Consider the following 15,593-nt stretch of genomic DNA (forward strand, 5'->3'; position numbering starts at 1 on the left):
CTAATTTTGGCCATAAATCACATATGAATTATTTTTTTCAAATTATTAAAAAATCGGTCTGAAATAAATGTATACATATAAATTAAATATATGGCTTCCATCCGTCCCTTTATCTATTTATATATGTGATAAATATCTGATTATTAAGGTTGTATTTACTATTTTTGACAGTGATAATGCATGTCTATTTTGCTCTCACAGCCAAAATATTCTTCAAACATTATCTACATGTGCAGCTGTAATAATCCATTTTACACAGTTATATGGAGATGCTTTCACTGGAAACATATCCAAGAGCAAAAATAGCTACTGAATTTTTGGAGATTTTACTCAATCTATTTAAGCATACCTGGATTATCCACAGAGGAAGTGGGACAGATTAGGGACATTATCAAGGACCCCCATAAACCACAGTGCATGTGAAGTAGGATTTGCTACACCCTTTCTAATTCAAATCAGAATATAAATAAATCATAAAACGAATCAGAAATAAACAGGAGCCCTGGCAATTAATATGGACATCTTTATGGCTATAACAGCTTCTTCTGGTCTGACAAAAAATTTGTTTTAGGGTCCAACTACTGTCTCTACTTTCTCACAGGGACCCATGATAATGGTCCATAAAACTATAATTTCTGTAAATCAAGAGTTTTCATTATAATATAACTGATGTGAGATCCCCTGTTGTATTACTGTTATATCAAGGGGAGGGGTCAATCATACCTTGTCCCTGCTTCCCACCTGCTGCTCCATGAGAAATGCTTTGCAGTGTTTTATTGTATTATTTTTGCACAACAGTATATTCATTTAATATGGACACAGTGGTCTTTACAGTTGATAAGGTGGCATCAGTAAAGAGGACAAAAGCAGCAAAATACTGGCAGCAGTGACATAGATTGGAAGGGGAGTGGCCCATAGTGCATTTTTCTCCTTAAAGGGCCCCTAAAAGTGGCCATGTATTCAATGATGAGGATAGGTGATTTAGCAACACACAGAAATAGCAACTGAAGGCCAGTCCAGGCAACAACTTTGCATATTCAACAGTTCAAAAATCTATTTAATGTTGACACTGTATTTTGTCTTGCAAGGTCACTTGCACCGAGAAACAAGAAGCTGTCCTGTACAAAGTGTACAAAGAACTTCTTATTCTGTATTCCTTTCTCGCTGCCTTTTAAAATGAATATGAACACACTGAAAAGAATAAATAATACATGTAAAAGAGGGATACAGTTTACAGGGAGAAGCTTACACATAAAAAGTACAATTAGTAAGTACTCCCTTATTATAGGTTTATAGCACGTATGAAACATATAGATACAGAAAGACAAGATAATTAAATACATGCTGTAAGAGATGACAAATAAGCACAACAAGATCTGGTTGATAGTGAGGTTTGTCTCTGCTGGAGTTGAATCAATGATCGCTATTCACGACACAAAAGTAAACAACAAACACTTTACGGCAGTAAATATGGCTTCTCACTTCAGCGGTGTGCTGCAGTTGACAGACCTCGATGATTTTATCACCCCCTCACAGGTAGTGAAACTATTGTAACATGTTATAAGATCACATTTATTCCAAAAGGATATATTTAACGCTAATGATTCACTTCACATACAAAAGCAGCCAATAGTGAAAACGTACTGAAGTAACGTTAGCTAGCATGTTTACTAACTGTTAGCTGGTCAGTGCTGTTTTGTGAGCGGACAACCCAAAAATAACCGTAACCATGAATCTCTCTTGACAAAAGCTTATCATAATGCAATGTTAACTGATTGGTTTAATTGTTACCGATCGCAAAACCCGCTAACAACATCATAAAAACATCAAATGCGTGCTAAGCAGTTAGCTTGCTGCTAATGTTAGCAACGATGAAATAGTAGAGGTATGTTAGGTAATTACTTGGTTTGAGTGGATATAGCTATATAAGTTATATTTGCTCTCATTAGACACCACGGTAGGGCGAGTTATTGCCCAAATCAAGTTGAATGGCCATGATAACTAACTAAATTGCTGGGTTTATCTTGTTCATGAAGTTCATTTTAAAAATTTAACACCAGTGTTTTGTAGTTTGGTTTAGATGTGTGATTTCTGTTTTGCAGGAATGTGTCAAACCTGTCAAAGTAGAGAAGAAACAAGGTAAATCTGTGGCCAAAATTCAAATAGAAGATGATGGCAGTTATGTCCAAGTCAACCAGGTGGGTATCAAGGCTTAATCCAAACCTGTGTGTGAATTTATCAAATTGAGGTATTTCACAACTATTTACCTTGAATTAATTTGTCTCGTGTTTGTAGGATGGTGGGAAGCAGAAGCTGGAGAAAGCAAAGATCACACTGAATGACTGTTTGGCCTGCAGTGGCTGTATCACCTCCGCTGAGAGCGTACTCATTACACAGCAGAGCCATGAGGAGCTCTTTAAAGTGCTGCGCAACAACAAGGTAGAGATGGATATATGTGTTTGAATGCTTCTGTACTTTGTGTCTGGTCATGATTGCTTCTGCAGCTTTTTGAATGTGATAGTAATCCTTCTGGGTGTCACTATTCACCCATTTGGGCTCCCTCCATAGGCCAGTGCGACAGAGCAGAAGGTAGTGGTGGTGTCGGTGTCACCGCAGTCCAGAGCCTCCCTCGCAGCACACTATGACCTCAGCAGCAGTGAGGCAGGCAGGAGGCTTACCTCTTTCTTCAAAGGCCTTGGTGAGTGCAAATATTGCTTTTTCTATTCTGTTTAAGTCATACAACTCAAAGTAAAACAGGAAATGAAAATGAGAGGTTGATTTAATCAGACACAGTCACTTCTGAAGATTATTATCATTATTGCAGGAGTTCATCATGTGTTTGACACAAGCTTTAGTCGGACCTTCAGCCTGCTGGAGAGCCAGAGGGAGTTTGTGGAGCGTTTCCAGAGGAAGGAGCAGGACAGCAAGGGTCTCCCCATGCTGACATCAGCCTGTCCAGGTATTCCACTAAAAACCCTGTATGTATAATGTTAGTGTCACCCTCATTTCCTGTCAGCTCTCTACTGTCCGCTGTCTAATAAAAGTGAAAATGCCAACCCCTCCCAAAAAAATGTACAATGTAACCACTAAAGAATGAGAAAGTGATTTTTATTTTATTGACCACATAGTATATTAATTAATTATCATTTCACTTTTCAGAAATTACAAGCTTTCAGTGTTTTTTTTTTAAATTGCAGACAAACATATTTTAATTCTCACAATGTGAAATTTCATGGATTAATATAACGTAAAAGTAGAATAAAACGTCATTAACTTAATTTCATTCTTATTACATTTCTTATAATTGCAGTGTTTGCTCAAAGGTGCGTGTCTCTCTGTGTTTTGTGTAGGTTGGATTTGCTATGCAGAGAAGACCCACGGGGAGTTTATTCTTCCATACATTAGTACCACTCGCTCCCCGCAGCAGATGATGGGTTCTCTGGTTAAAGGCTATTTTGCTGAACAACAGGTACCGGGACACCTGCACACCAGATATTGCAGTCAAACAGTGTGCTAATAGTGATTTCACTTTTTATTATTTCTTACTAGAGCTCACATCTGAGAGTTACTGTTCCTGTAATCTACATTTATTAGCAGCTCTGTGGCTTTTCTTCAACTAAAATTGCAAAGATATAAAAGTACTTTTTCAAATAGAGCATCCATGTTTTGTGCATGAATTAGAAATATTTAGTATGAAAGCAAATTGGCACCGTTGACTCATGGGTTATCCAGTGCTGGCAGTTGACTGTACATAGATGTATGGTTATCAAAACAGAGAGAATAATGAGTTGCCATTGAGCTGTGTATATTGTGTGTGTTTGTCAGGGGCTAAGTCCACAGCAGATCTACCATGTGGCAGTAATGCCCTGCTTTGACAAGAAACTCGAGGCCTCAAGGTCAGACTTCTACCTGAGCAAAGCTGAGACTCGAGAGGTGGACTGTGTCATCACCTCCGGTACAGTAACTGCTCTTATGATGCTCTTTGCGTGTATGAATGTGGAGTATCTTCTCTCTTATACTTCTCACTGTCTCATACAGGTGAGGTTCAGAAAATGCTGGAGGAGAAAAATGTGTCTCTAAGTGATGTGGAACCTGCACCCCTTGATACAATGTAAGTTCTGTGACATTTTGTCTTTGTTAGCCCACCCCCCTCCTTTAAAATAAGCCACAGCAGTATAGATGAACTCACACACTACATATTATTTTTGACCCAGGTTCAGCAGTGTGAGTGGGGATGAGTTCCTGAGCCATGCTGGGAGCGGGTCAGGGGGTTACCTCCATCATGTCTTCACCTATGCTGCCAAGCAGCTGTTTGGAGAGGAGGTGAAGGAGCTCACCTACAAGACCCTCAGGTGAGTCTGTCTCAACAGCTGTAAGAAACTTGACTGCTCTGTGGTAATTTGTGGTTCAGGCTCATTATGCCTCCTGGAACAGTCAAGCTTGAATTCAGTACGAATGAAGAACTGTTCCAGTTTACTGATCTCAGAATAGCTTTCCTTGTAGATCATGCTTAATTATAATGTCACTCAACCAGGATCCTAGCTCACTGGTGTTGTTTTAGAGGCTTTACATGTGCAGGGGCGAACTTCTGTATAAAAATGATTAATTGCACCAGCTTACTTGTCTTGTACCTCATGTGTATACTGTAAGAAGTTCTGCCTAACCCTGTTTTCCCAACTCAACCCCTCTGCCACAGGAATAAAGACTTCCAGGAAGTGACTATAGAGAAAGATGGAGTAGTCCTATTGTGCTTTGCTTCCACATACGGCTTCCGCAACATCCAGAACCTGGTGCAGAAACTCAAGAGGGGAAAGTCGCCTTACCACTTTGTGGAAGTTATGGCCTGTCCATCAGGTAAAGTGAAATATGCGGATGTAAATTTTTCCTAAAACTTTTCCTTTTGTGTGACATTGCACTTCTGCTCCATTGGTACGGCATATGCTTGCCACACCAGAGATCGAGGCAGTTAATACTATGAGACAATTCAGTACGACCGTTTGTTTTCATGTAAACTAGCTTGTGTTAAGCTGGTCACAACCAAATCATAAATGACTTGCTTGTTACATATATGTACATATCGTAGCTATAAAGCTATAACTGACAACTTGCACAGTAGTCACACTAGCACTGCTTGATTGATTTAATGTTTGCAGATTAAAGTGATAAACCCAGCATGTTTCCCCACACCTCTTGTTAATATTTAGGCTGTCTAAATGGTGGTGGACAGGTGAAGCCCATACCTGGTCAGAACCAAAAAGAGCTTCTCCAGAAGGTTGAGGAGCTCTACAAGGCAGAGCGCCCTCTATCGCCAGAAGATGACACTCGTGTGGTCGAGTTGTACCAGTCCTGGCTCCACAGTGTAGGGGAGGAGAGAGCCAAAGAGCTGCTGCACACACAGTACCACACTGTGGAGAAGATGACTAACGGACTCACTATGAAATGGTGAAGAATGCTTTTGCTACAGTCCGTGATCAGCAACCACTCACTACAGAACCATCCAAATATATGTGACCATTTCTGTCTCTCTTCAGAGAGAAGCGAAGGGTAATGGGCAAAGTCGAATATAAGCAGGTTTGATGTATGCCAACAGCCTTTTTAAACCACTTTTCTCCTTGTCCAAAAGTTGTGTGCCTGGGAATGTGGAAGACCAGGGCGTAGATAGTAGACACAATGCTGAAGCCAAGCCAAATTATGTATATGTTCTGACAGTATGTCCTTTCAAATGTGTAAATAGTAAATCATTTGTGTGACACCTGTTACACATATAAATAAAGACATTATTTAATTGTAGCCATTTGTTTTGTAAGTGCTTTTTAAAAGATGTGAAGAATATGTCCAACAGATTATTGATTCAGACTGATATGTTTTATTGAATGATCTTGACTCTGATGTACAGTTACTGTATAAGCTCTCGCAAAGTGAGGAAAAGCAGCTATTTACATTCATAGTGATGTACACTGTATATTTTTGTACCCTTGTACAGTTTAAGAGCAACATATCAGACTCCTGTTCCAAAATAATGTGTAAACGAGGCAAATTATAGACAGATTTACTGAAATTGTATTTTATGGTGAATCAATTGTGTAGCGGTCAACTGCAAAAGTAAGCAAGAGAAATTGAAAAATATATACAGTATGTCCAAACTGAAATTAGTAAAAAGGATAAATGAGAGCGTTAACATGAACTGAAGTAAAATGCACTGGTGGTCACAAGGTTACCAGACAGAAAAACATCTGTCTAAGAGAACAAAAGTGTATATAAAGGATATGAAACATTGTAATACAAATACTAGGTCATTAAGAAATTAAGTTAAATTAATTTTTCTCCCAAAACCAGTTATTTAAAGCAATAAATACACAAAACACATTGAAATCTCATCAGTTTTTTTCAATGGAAATAGGTATTAGCAGGCGTTACCTGGTACAATTACTTGGTGCATAATAGACTGGTAGACCAGCCCTTAAGTTAAAGGTGGGGTATGCGATTCTGGAGAAATCAAATACCATGCTATAGAGCGAACAATGACACAGCAAGTAATGTAACTAACGTTAGCTTGGTTGTGGGTTAGCAAACTGTCCCTGCAGCTGCTGCCGCAAAGCTAACATGCAGAGAGGACGAGACAGTTTCCCAGAGCCAGCACACCAGCTCCAGACAGCGATACTCACAACTCTCCTGCTACTATAGCAAACATCACAACAACAGCATATCTTGGCAAACTAGAAAGTAAGCTGAATGTCCGTCATTTAACGTTACCTGACACACAAATCATGGCTGGAATAGTGTTGTGTGGCTCCTTTGTTTATTTCCCCATTTACTGAGCCAGGGCTGTGTACAAACAGCAGAGTTTTTTTTCAGCGCACACACTGAACTGACGGACAGCTAGCGGACTGTGAGGAGATATTTACTGAATATCTGACAAAAAGACGTGTATTGGATTAGAATTGCATACCCCACCTTTAATTAATTTAGTTTATAGGAATATTTAATATTTAATGAAAGCAGCTTTACACTGGCCTTTTTGTGCAGACATTGTTTTATAAATACTAAAACAACACACATGTCCATTGGGGTCAACCAGGCCCCCAGCAGTATGAATTGGTTAAATGTAGGGTTAAAGCAACAACCATCACACTCCACAGTCTTGTGTCTTGCTGCATTCAAACTATTCCTCCTTGATGGTTGAGTATGTCACCGGATCTCAGGGTCTGAGAAGTCCCCACTCAAAAGCCAACATGGCGTGGGGAGGAAGTCTCTCCTTGGGCTTCTTAAATTTGTCCTTCTCCTTCCGCAGGACCCTCAGCACCTCTATGGGATCTGTCTTCCCTGTGAACTTTTGTACTCCTTCCTCCCTACAGTAAAGGAAGAGGATTAGAAAGATTGAGACAAAGTATAACACAAATTGTGGCAGGAAATGTCCTGATTTTAGAAACCGTTTATTAATCTTTAAACACAAATTTACCAAATTAGCCTGCTTAACTAACCTGTCAAGTAGACTAATAATTTAAATAAGTATTTCTATAGCACTGGTACACAGAGTGATTCATCATTAAAAGAGTGAGCGAGTACATACTGTATGTCGGGTACCAGAAACGCTACAAGAGGTACCAAGCGTAATTTGAAAGGAAAACAAAACAAGATATTCTGAATCCATGTTTTAAAATTGGTTGACAAACTCTACAGCTGTTACCAAAATGGCTAGAGACATTTTTTCACCTGGCCCAGTCTGTCATGTTTCATACATACTGTGTATAAATATCTAAACTCACGAAAGGCGAAGAAAAGGGTTGTATTCAAACTCCTCCATTAGGGTAGATGGCACTGTGGGTTTGTCATCATCATCTCTGGCCTGCAGACACAAAGACTGTCAGGAAACTCCGCAAAAAAAATATTGATATTTCTCATCTGTATTTAAGGGATAAGCATTATTCTATATTTTTGTTTTTGTCAACAAATCCCATAAAAAGACCAAAACCTACTATTAATTTATTCCATTAACTGTGCAGCCAAAGCCTGAAACAGCTTATTTCACTGTGCTATAAAACCCCATTGTTGTCCACTAACTATTAAAAACACATCAATGAGCCAACTTCATTACCTTCAACATGGGAACTGTAGTTTAATTTGAATCAATCCCCTAAACACCGTCCTGCTGCTGGAAATACTCACTAGAACACCAAATGTGTATTAATCCGCAGCTGAAACTAGCCCCCAACAAATGCACTATTTACTCCTTTTTTGAGTATCGTTTGCAAAAACTATAGTGCCCAGCTGTCTTGGGAAATGATTTAGCCTTTTATTAAACTAGTAAGCAGTTTTTAAAGATTTTTCATCTATTACATTTAGTGGGAACCAATGGGCTTGGGGCTAAAACAGGAAAGAAAAGTATTATGAGATGCACTGTTAAAGTTTTGGTCTTTTGTTGACAGTAACAAAACAGAGAATATTGCAAGCTTTATTCTTTAGGCAGTTTTCCTTGTATTGCTCACCCTGGCCCAGCTCAGCATCTCTTTAACCTTTTCATTGTCTGGCTCCACCAGCATGGCAAACTTCAGGTTCTTAATTGTGTACTCATGTCCACAGAACACCTTCTACAGATGAACAGAGCATGATTTAAAGTCAGGATTCCTGATTAACTCACACACCTAGCAGTAGAGTATAGGGCTTTGTGCCACTTGTGAGATGTTTTGTACTAGGAAGGGAGAAAAGAGAGCCTTCATTGTATGAGTGTTTACTCATCACTGTGACTCAGTCTTACACCAGCTCTTATCTGAGGTCATGTCAGCTGTCGTTAACCCTGTGAAGGCTGCACACAACTACGACAAATATCTCTTATTTCCACTGACCGTGTCTTGAGGTAAGGAGCCCAGCACCTGGGTGAGATTGTGGTACATCTGTTCTGCCGTACCCTCAAGAAACCGCCCGCATCCACCAATAAACAACGTATCCCCTAACACCCAAAAGAAAGGACAGGCAGAGGGCAGTGGTCAGTCCCTGTCATCCTATACAACAAGAACAATGGACACTGTGCTGGATAGCAAGGATTCATATCTCTAGCCACTCAAAATGAAGTTGTTATATAACAAGTGCCACATGAAGTGACAGTGCAGTTTTGCCTTCATACAGTGGGTGTACTTCACAGGTATAAGCAGAAATGTAACTACTTCTCAGATTTCAACTGGTTCACCAGCTCTTTACGTTTACAGACAAAGACCTGTGAACACAGCAGGGGCGTCAGTGCACTCATCCTCCCAAACAAAGTAGCACATGTGACCAGAGGTATGGCAGGGAGTAAATAGGCACCTCACATTGATGGAGGTAAACTGCAAAATGGAGAAAACACAGTATCAAAAGAAAACATGGCAGAGACACAACAAGAATAAATGTATTTTTGTATAACTGACATCACAACTGGAGCACTGTGGAGGTTAAGACATTTTACTTTGTGGGCACCTTGAGCTCCTGGGCGTTGGTGACTTTATCCGTCAGACCCCCGATCCGATCATCTCCCCCGTACACCCTCAGCCCAGGAACCTCCTTCAGCAGAGCCTCATTCCCCCGAGCATGGTCCCTGAAAACAGGTTAGTTAATCCTTACTTTAGCAGTGATTTGTTCTGGTATTACTTTACTTTAGGTCATGGCTACCCCCTCTTGTACCAAACAGCCTCACCAGTGATGGTGTGTGGTGAGAACAGCCATCAGAGACAAGCCCTCTCTCTTCACTATTTCTAGCAGCTGTCAAAAAACAGATAAGTCTAAGTTATTTTTCAAGCAAAACATTCTTTGGTTTCAGCTTTTAAATTGAAAGGATTTGCTGCTTTTCGTTGTCTATGTGATAGAAAACTGAATATCTTTGGGTTTTGAACTGTAACTCGCACAAAACAAGCAATTTGATGACGTCACATTGGGCTTTAGGAAATAGTGATGGATATTTTCACAATTGTCTGACATTTTATAGACCAATTAATCAAGAAAATAATAATAAATAATGATATTATATAAAATATTCTCACATTTATTTTATTGTCAGTACATGTTTTCTATTTTTGTCTCTATATTATGCTTACAGTATGTTTAATATTTTGTTTTTATTTGTTTGTTTCTTCATTGATCTAATTCTTCTTTTTCAGTGAGATGCACTTATAAACTCATATAGGTTTATAATCTCACCAATCCTTTTGGATTAATGTATTATATTTAATGTATTATATTTTATTATTTTGTTACTTGTGCAAACAAACAAACAACAAAAAAAGACCAAATCCCGTTTTTTATGTGCATCACATATACCAAACAGGAGTCTCAGTGTCTCACCCGGTGTGGTACAGCAGGGTCCACAGCTACGGCCTGCTTACTCTGCTCCTCAATCACCAGGTACATGTAGTTGTCCTCCAGGATGGAGATCACCTTTACCTTCATGGCACCCTCAAACGCATGCGCACCACAGTGCGCGACACTTCAGGAAAAGTTGAATTAGTCAGCATTACTTATATGGACATCTGCACCAGTTGTTAACTTATCACTGATACTGTTAAGCATTAAGTTAGCTAATAAAAGCATGCAACTGTACACTTCTGTTAGCAGGTCAAGCGTTACAACCACCACTGGCTCTGGTGATGTGACATGAAGCTGAACATTAAAGACAAATTAAACAATCTGCACACGTCAAGAAAGACACGGTTTACCTCAGAATAAATTATTACGATTAGGCTGTTTTATCCTTGTGCGGCTGTGATGCTCTGAAATGTATTATTAATTTCTGCATTCAGACCGGGAAGTTATCGCGACATCACCGAGCCAACTAACGCGTCAAATCCAAGACATTTTAATCGAGGCCGGAAACATTCAACAATGTCTTTCAGTCTGTGATGTTGTAAATGAATATGATATTGTTGTAAAGGACATTTTGACTTGATGTATTTATTACGTTGTTATTTTATTAACTATGTTCTTATTGAATGTGAATTATCTGTTCTTCATGACTGTGTCACGTTAAAGTTCGGGTTTGTGCTCAGTATTGTGTATGCTGAATGTTAGACTAATTTTAAAACATGACTTTCGGGGGGAATAAGTGAAACACCCGTGAGGTTGTGCAGGTCATTTGAAATTAGCCCCGCTTCGACTAGATACATTAAAATGCTGCCTACATGTTAATGCTCTTGTAATAATCTAATAATATAACACTTTCAATGGGGCCAGTCTGCATGTCATACTTACTTACTTTTGATACTTAAAGTACATTTTGAATGCAACTCTTTTTTTCTACTGACTTAAGTGTTTTATTTTTTCGAAAGAACATCATGCAATATTCTTTGTAAGACTGTACTTCACATGCAAAAGAGCATTAAGTATCTAACATTTAATGCTGACACACCAACGAGTAGACAATGCTTTGCTCACAGAATGCTTTTCAATAAAGGAAGAAATAAAAAAGCACTTTATATATTAAACAACCAAACTAATGGCTTCAAAGCAAATATGAAAAGAAATGGCATGAGGAAACATTCCAGGTGAGAATAAAACATTGATACGAATCTTTACAGAAATTACTTTATCAATTTACATAAATTTTACATATTCTGACATTTGTCTTGATAAAGTTTTTGAATTTGAACACTTCATGAAATAGTAGTTCGTACATCAATATATTACATAATACGAAATAGACTCTAAAACTCCCATTTACAGATTAACAAACTCATTTCTCATTTGAAGTGTTTAAATTAATGGCCATATATTCCTTAAAACTATCACAACAACATCATCCAAACAAACCAAATACAAGTAAAATAATGACGGATAATTTATAGCCATATTAGGGCTAAATATAGTGATGAAAAATGCGTGCCTTGACTGAGAGTTAATGTAGTAGATCTATTTCAAGTGGCTTTGAAGATGAATTGCAGATCAGTATACTGTTGATAGCTCGTGGTGTTGTAAGTAGTTGTTCAGAGTCAGCATAAGTGAACTGGACATCACTCCTTCGGCACCCGGAAGCCATCTTTTTCTTTTCGGAGACTTCTCATGGTTTCAATCGGATCTGTCTGCTTTACGTGATCTTGCACGGACTTCTCTCTAAATTAAAGATAAAAAAATATGAGTAATTAGCTCTAAACAAACTACACTGACACATACATGTTGTAAGTTTGCAACAAAACATTTTTGGATGCAGTCTTCTGAGATCATTTGTATTAAATCATGCTCTACATACTTTACTCTCATAAAGGGGTTAAATGTGAATTCATCTGCCAAAGTGGACGGGATGGTCGGTTCTCCATTGCTGCATTTCTCCTGCAGAAATACAGATACACAAATGCAAAGTTTGTTTTTTTATTTACAACAGTTTCAGAGGTTGATCATCTGATTGAGGCAATGGTTGCTTGGATGTGACACTTCAGTAAAGTACCTTCGCCCATACCAGCTTCTTCTGAATGGCTTCATTGTCTGGTTCCACATGACGTGCAAATTTCAGATTGCTGACAGTGTACTCATGACCGCAGTAAACACGCTTAAACACAAACACACCACGGTTAGTCAGTCTGTCATATACTTTATCAGAACATGATATTTTAAAACACTCAAAATGGAAAATGTATCACATATCTCTGATGAAAAAAAACACATACATTTAGCTCTCATCTCAATCTGCTTCCATCTCAAATCTTCTGTAAATTCCTTTAAGAATGATTCAGGTCTTCAGTGTTGCGTTTAGACTTTCAATAATACCTTTTACACTGACATTACAGATGGAGTACATATATTTACTGTTTCAGGAGGCAGGCGTCCAAGAGTTTCTATCAAGGCTTTGTACATCTGCTCTGCTGTACCCTCGAAGAATTTACCACAACCAGCCACAAACAGCGTGTCCCCTGTATAGAGGGGAAAAAAGTGTCCTTAGGCCATTAAAAGGTCACGCATGACAGAATGTTGACTTGTTACAGAGGCTGCATCAGTACTTATTGATCAAGCTTGACATATTTAAGGGTTTCGTCCGAGACTTCATTGTCTCACCCTAATGTGATGAGACATACCTGTGAAAACAGCTGGTGGCTCAGTGCTGTTTTCTTTTGTCACATAGTAGCAGATGTGACCAGTCGTGTGACATGGTGTAAACAGGCATTTGACATTGAGTGATCCAAGCTGGGAAAGAATGACACCAGTGAGCAAACATCAGGCATTTGGGTGGCATATATTTGGCTTGTAGAACAGAGAGTTTGATGGTCTTACTTTGAAATTGTTGGAATGAGAAACTTTCTTTGTAATAGCATCAACTCTGTCATCTCCTCCATAGACCTTCAGTCCTGGCATTAGCCTTACCAACTTCTCATTTCCACTAGCATGATCCCTGAGGAGATCAAACGATCAGTGTATTGCTACTACTCTTTGATTCAGCAGAAGGCTAGTTTCATGCAGGTATAATGGTTTCTTAGCATATTGGCATTTTTGGCTGGTTAGCTTTAGTGTTTTGAGAATGCTCTCATGAATATAGTTGGCAAATGGTAGCCAGTGCAACACTATGTGTAAACTAAAACACTAAAAACTAAAACTTAACATGTAGCTTACCAGTGGTGATGAGTTGTCAGAACTGTCGTGAGTTTCACACCATGTTTTCTGACAGCTTCCACAACCTGTTGAAAGCACAAAAAGGGTCAAACTGAAGTAGTGCTTAAATGATTAGTCGATTAATCAATCAAAAGAAAATGAATCACCAACAATTTGATAATTGTTTAAAACATTTATCAAGGTGCAGAATATTATATTATTATATATATATGTTTTTGTCCTGTTTTATAATCAATACACGTTGAATATCTGTGGGTTTTGGAGTGGAGTGGGTGTTTTACATTTGACAGATTATACGATTAATCGAAAAAATAATATACAGTATACTGAAAGTAATCATTAGTTTTAGCCCTAAATGGAAGCGCGGATATAATATAATACAATATAATCAGTGGTGGAAGAAGTATTGAGATCCTTTGCTTAAGTTTAAGTAGCAGTATAAAAAATGTTCAATGCAGGACTGTTATGCAGAAGGGCCCCTTTTGGAGTGTGATAATATTATATACTACAATATTAGATTATTATTGATGCAGTAACAGCTAGCAGAAAATTTGTCAGCCTTCAGAGATTTTGCCATTTATTTATAACGTGATAACTATCCATATAATACCCCTGGGTGTATTAGGACAATGTTGCAACTAAATGAACAGAACTGATGTATGACAAGATTTGTATTTTTATATTATTTGTGCATCAACGTGATGAAGTACACTGACTGCTCAGGCATTTAATTTGCTGGATTACCCAAAAACAGGCATTTCTGTAGAGTTTTTCCAATAGATTTTCCAGAAACTAAATGTATCTTTATGGTGAAATAAATAAATAAATGCGTACATCATAATAAAAGGATTTTACCCATAGTGCCCATCCCTAATGCATCATATCCTATAAGTTGATCACAATATTTGTCTCTGAAATTTAGTAGAATAGAGGTATGGGGTAACATTTAATGGAAATGCTCAAGAAAAAATACCTTAAAAGTAAGAAGATTACTTGAGTAAATGTACTTAGTTACGTACCAGCACTGAATATAATACAACACAACACAATATAATATAATATAATGCACGGACCTTTATTGGCTCCACGGGGTCAACAATAGCTGCTTCTCTGGAGTCCACATCAATCAGGAGGTACATGTAGTTGTCACTGAGTGCTGGGAGAAGTTCAACCCTCATATTTGCTTGTTCCACCAGAGAGGATTTCCTCACTGCGCTGTGAAGCAGAGCAGCTGCTTGGGCCTGGACGTCCACAGGTGCTTCATGAGAGGATACAAGTCAATATTTGACAGACAGCAATGTCAGGCTTACATGGGGACACTCTATGTTAGTCTTAAATCATTAATTTTATGCCTATTAAATACCTTTTCCCTAAACATGTTTATTTTATGCAGCCACAAACACTAGTAAACTAAAGGCATTATACAGTAGCCATTGGCTCAACCTGTAAGCTAATACGACACCAACAAAAAGTAAACAACGTTAGCTTCAATGCTACTTTAAAAAAACATTACATTTGTTTCACCTAGCTGCCACAGCATTTATCAAACTTGACTGTCATGGAAGAGATTATGTAAGAAGAAGCAAGTTTGTTCAGACAGGCCAGCTGTGTTCATCTGACAGCTCTCCTCTTAAGACACGGCAAAACAAAAACATGTAAGTTAACTAGTTAACGTTCATGCAGCTACACAAGCTAACATGCTAGCTAACATAGATGTGTGCATACTAACAAATGGCGTGGACGTACCAAATTTGAAGGCTGTCGCAGCTCCAAGTAGAGTGCAGGCACTCCCTACTAGTGACTTGAATAACATAACAACAGCAGCTATTGCCTTATCACATTCGTATAAACCAGAAAAGTTTGGTTGTGCTTCAGTTCCGCTTCAACTTTAACCTCCCAGGCTACACCAATCAAGTCTGGGGGAGTAGCTCGTGAATAATCACGTGAATAAAACGCTTTTTTTAACGACAAATTCATTAATATACAGTAGTGTATATGTGAGGGCTTTCATTTTACATTTTGGCCTTGAAAAA

The 15,593-nt window shown here is 38.4% G+C and overlaps 3 protein-coding genes across 6 annotated transcripts; 1 reads left to right on the plus strand and 2 right to left on the minus strand.

Moving 5' to 3' along the window:
• Positions 1–1,441: 1,441 nt before the first annotated feature.
• narfl (nuclear prelamin A recognition factor-like) lies at positions 1,442–5,790 on the plus strand. Its single transcript, XM_044180964.1, has 11 exons — positions 1,442–1,536; positions 2,103–2,198; positions 2,296–2,439; positions 2,569–2,698; positions 2,825–2,959; positions 3,351–3,469; positions 3,826–3,955; positions 4,039–4,111; positions 4,215–4,352; positions 4,697–4,854; positions 5,205–5,790. Exons 1-11 carry the CDS (start codon positions 1,471–1,473, stop codon positions 5,444–5,446), a joined length of 1,431 nt encoding a protein of 476 aa, XP_044036899.1. The 5' UTR covers positions 1,442–1,470; the 3' UTR covers positions 5,447–5,790.
• Positions 5,791–6,871: 1,081 nt separating this feature from the next.
• LOC122868722 (hydroxyacylglutathione hydrolase-like protein) lies at positions 6,872–11,135 on the minus strand. 2 transcript variants are annotated; one of them, XM_044180969.1, is made up of 9 exons: positions 10,683–11,135; positions 10,312–10,453; positions 9,668–9,732; positions 9,451–9,568; positions 9,212–9,320; positions 8,844–8,947; positions 8,487–8,588; positions 7,767–7,846; positions 6,872–7,349 (listed from the first exon to the last, which is right to left on the minus strand). In XM_044180969.1, the coding sequence occupies exons 2-9, from the start codon at positions 10,414–10,416 to the stop codon at positions 7,199–7,201; spliced, it is 834 nt and encodes a 277-aa protein (XP_044036904.1). In that variant the 5' UTR covers positions 10,417–10,453; positions 10,683–11,135; the 3' UTR covers positions 6,872–7,198. The 2 variants fall into 2 exon arrangements, with proteins under 2 accessions (XP_044036904.1, XP_044036905.1); XM_044180970.1 differs by lacking the exon at positions 8,487–8,588.
• Positions 11,136–11,252: 117 nt separating this feature from the next.
• Positions 11,253–15,475, minus strand: LOC122868721 (hydroxyacylglutathione hydrolase, mitochondrial-like). Of its 3 annotated transcripts, none has more exons than XM_044180966.1 (9): positions 15,307–15,475; positions 14,634–14,818; positions 13,561–13,625; positions 13,225–13,342; positions 13,029–13,137; positions 12,763–12,866; positions 12,404–12,505; positions 12,209–12,288; positions 11,253–12,072 (listed from the first exon to the last, which is right to left on the minus strand). In XM_044180966.1, the coding sequence occupies exons 1-9, from the start codon at positions 15,371–15,373 to the stop codon at positions 11,973–11,975; spliced, it is 930 nt and encodes a 309-aa protein (XP_044036901.1). In that variant the 5' UTR covers positions 15,374–15,475; the 3' UTR covers positions 11,253–11,972. The 3 variants fall into 3 exon arrangements, with proteins under 3 accessions (XP_044036901.1, XP_044036902.1, XP_044036903.1); XM_044180967.1 differs by having other exon boundaries at positions 12,416–12,505; positions 15,307–15,439; XM_044180968.1 differs by lacking the exon at positions 15,307–15,475 and adding an exon at positions 15,085–15,249.
• Positions 15,476–15,593: the final 118 nt, after the last annotated feature.

Source organism: Siniperca chuatsi, linkage group LG21 (assembly GCF_020085105.1).
Source record: "Siniperca chuatsi isolate FFG_IHB_CAS linkage group LG21, ASM2008510v1, whole genome shotgun sequence".
Classification (NCBI taxonomy): Eukaryota; Metazoa; Chordata; class Actinopteri; order Centrarchiformes; family Sinipercidae; genus Siniperca; species Siniperca chuatsi.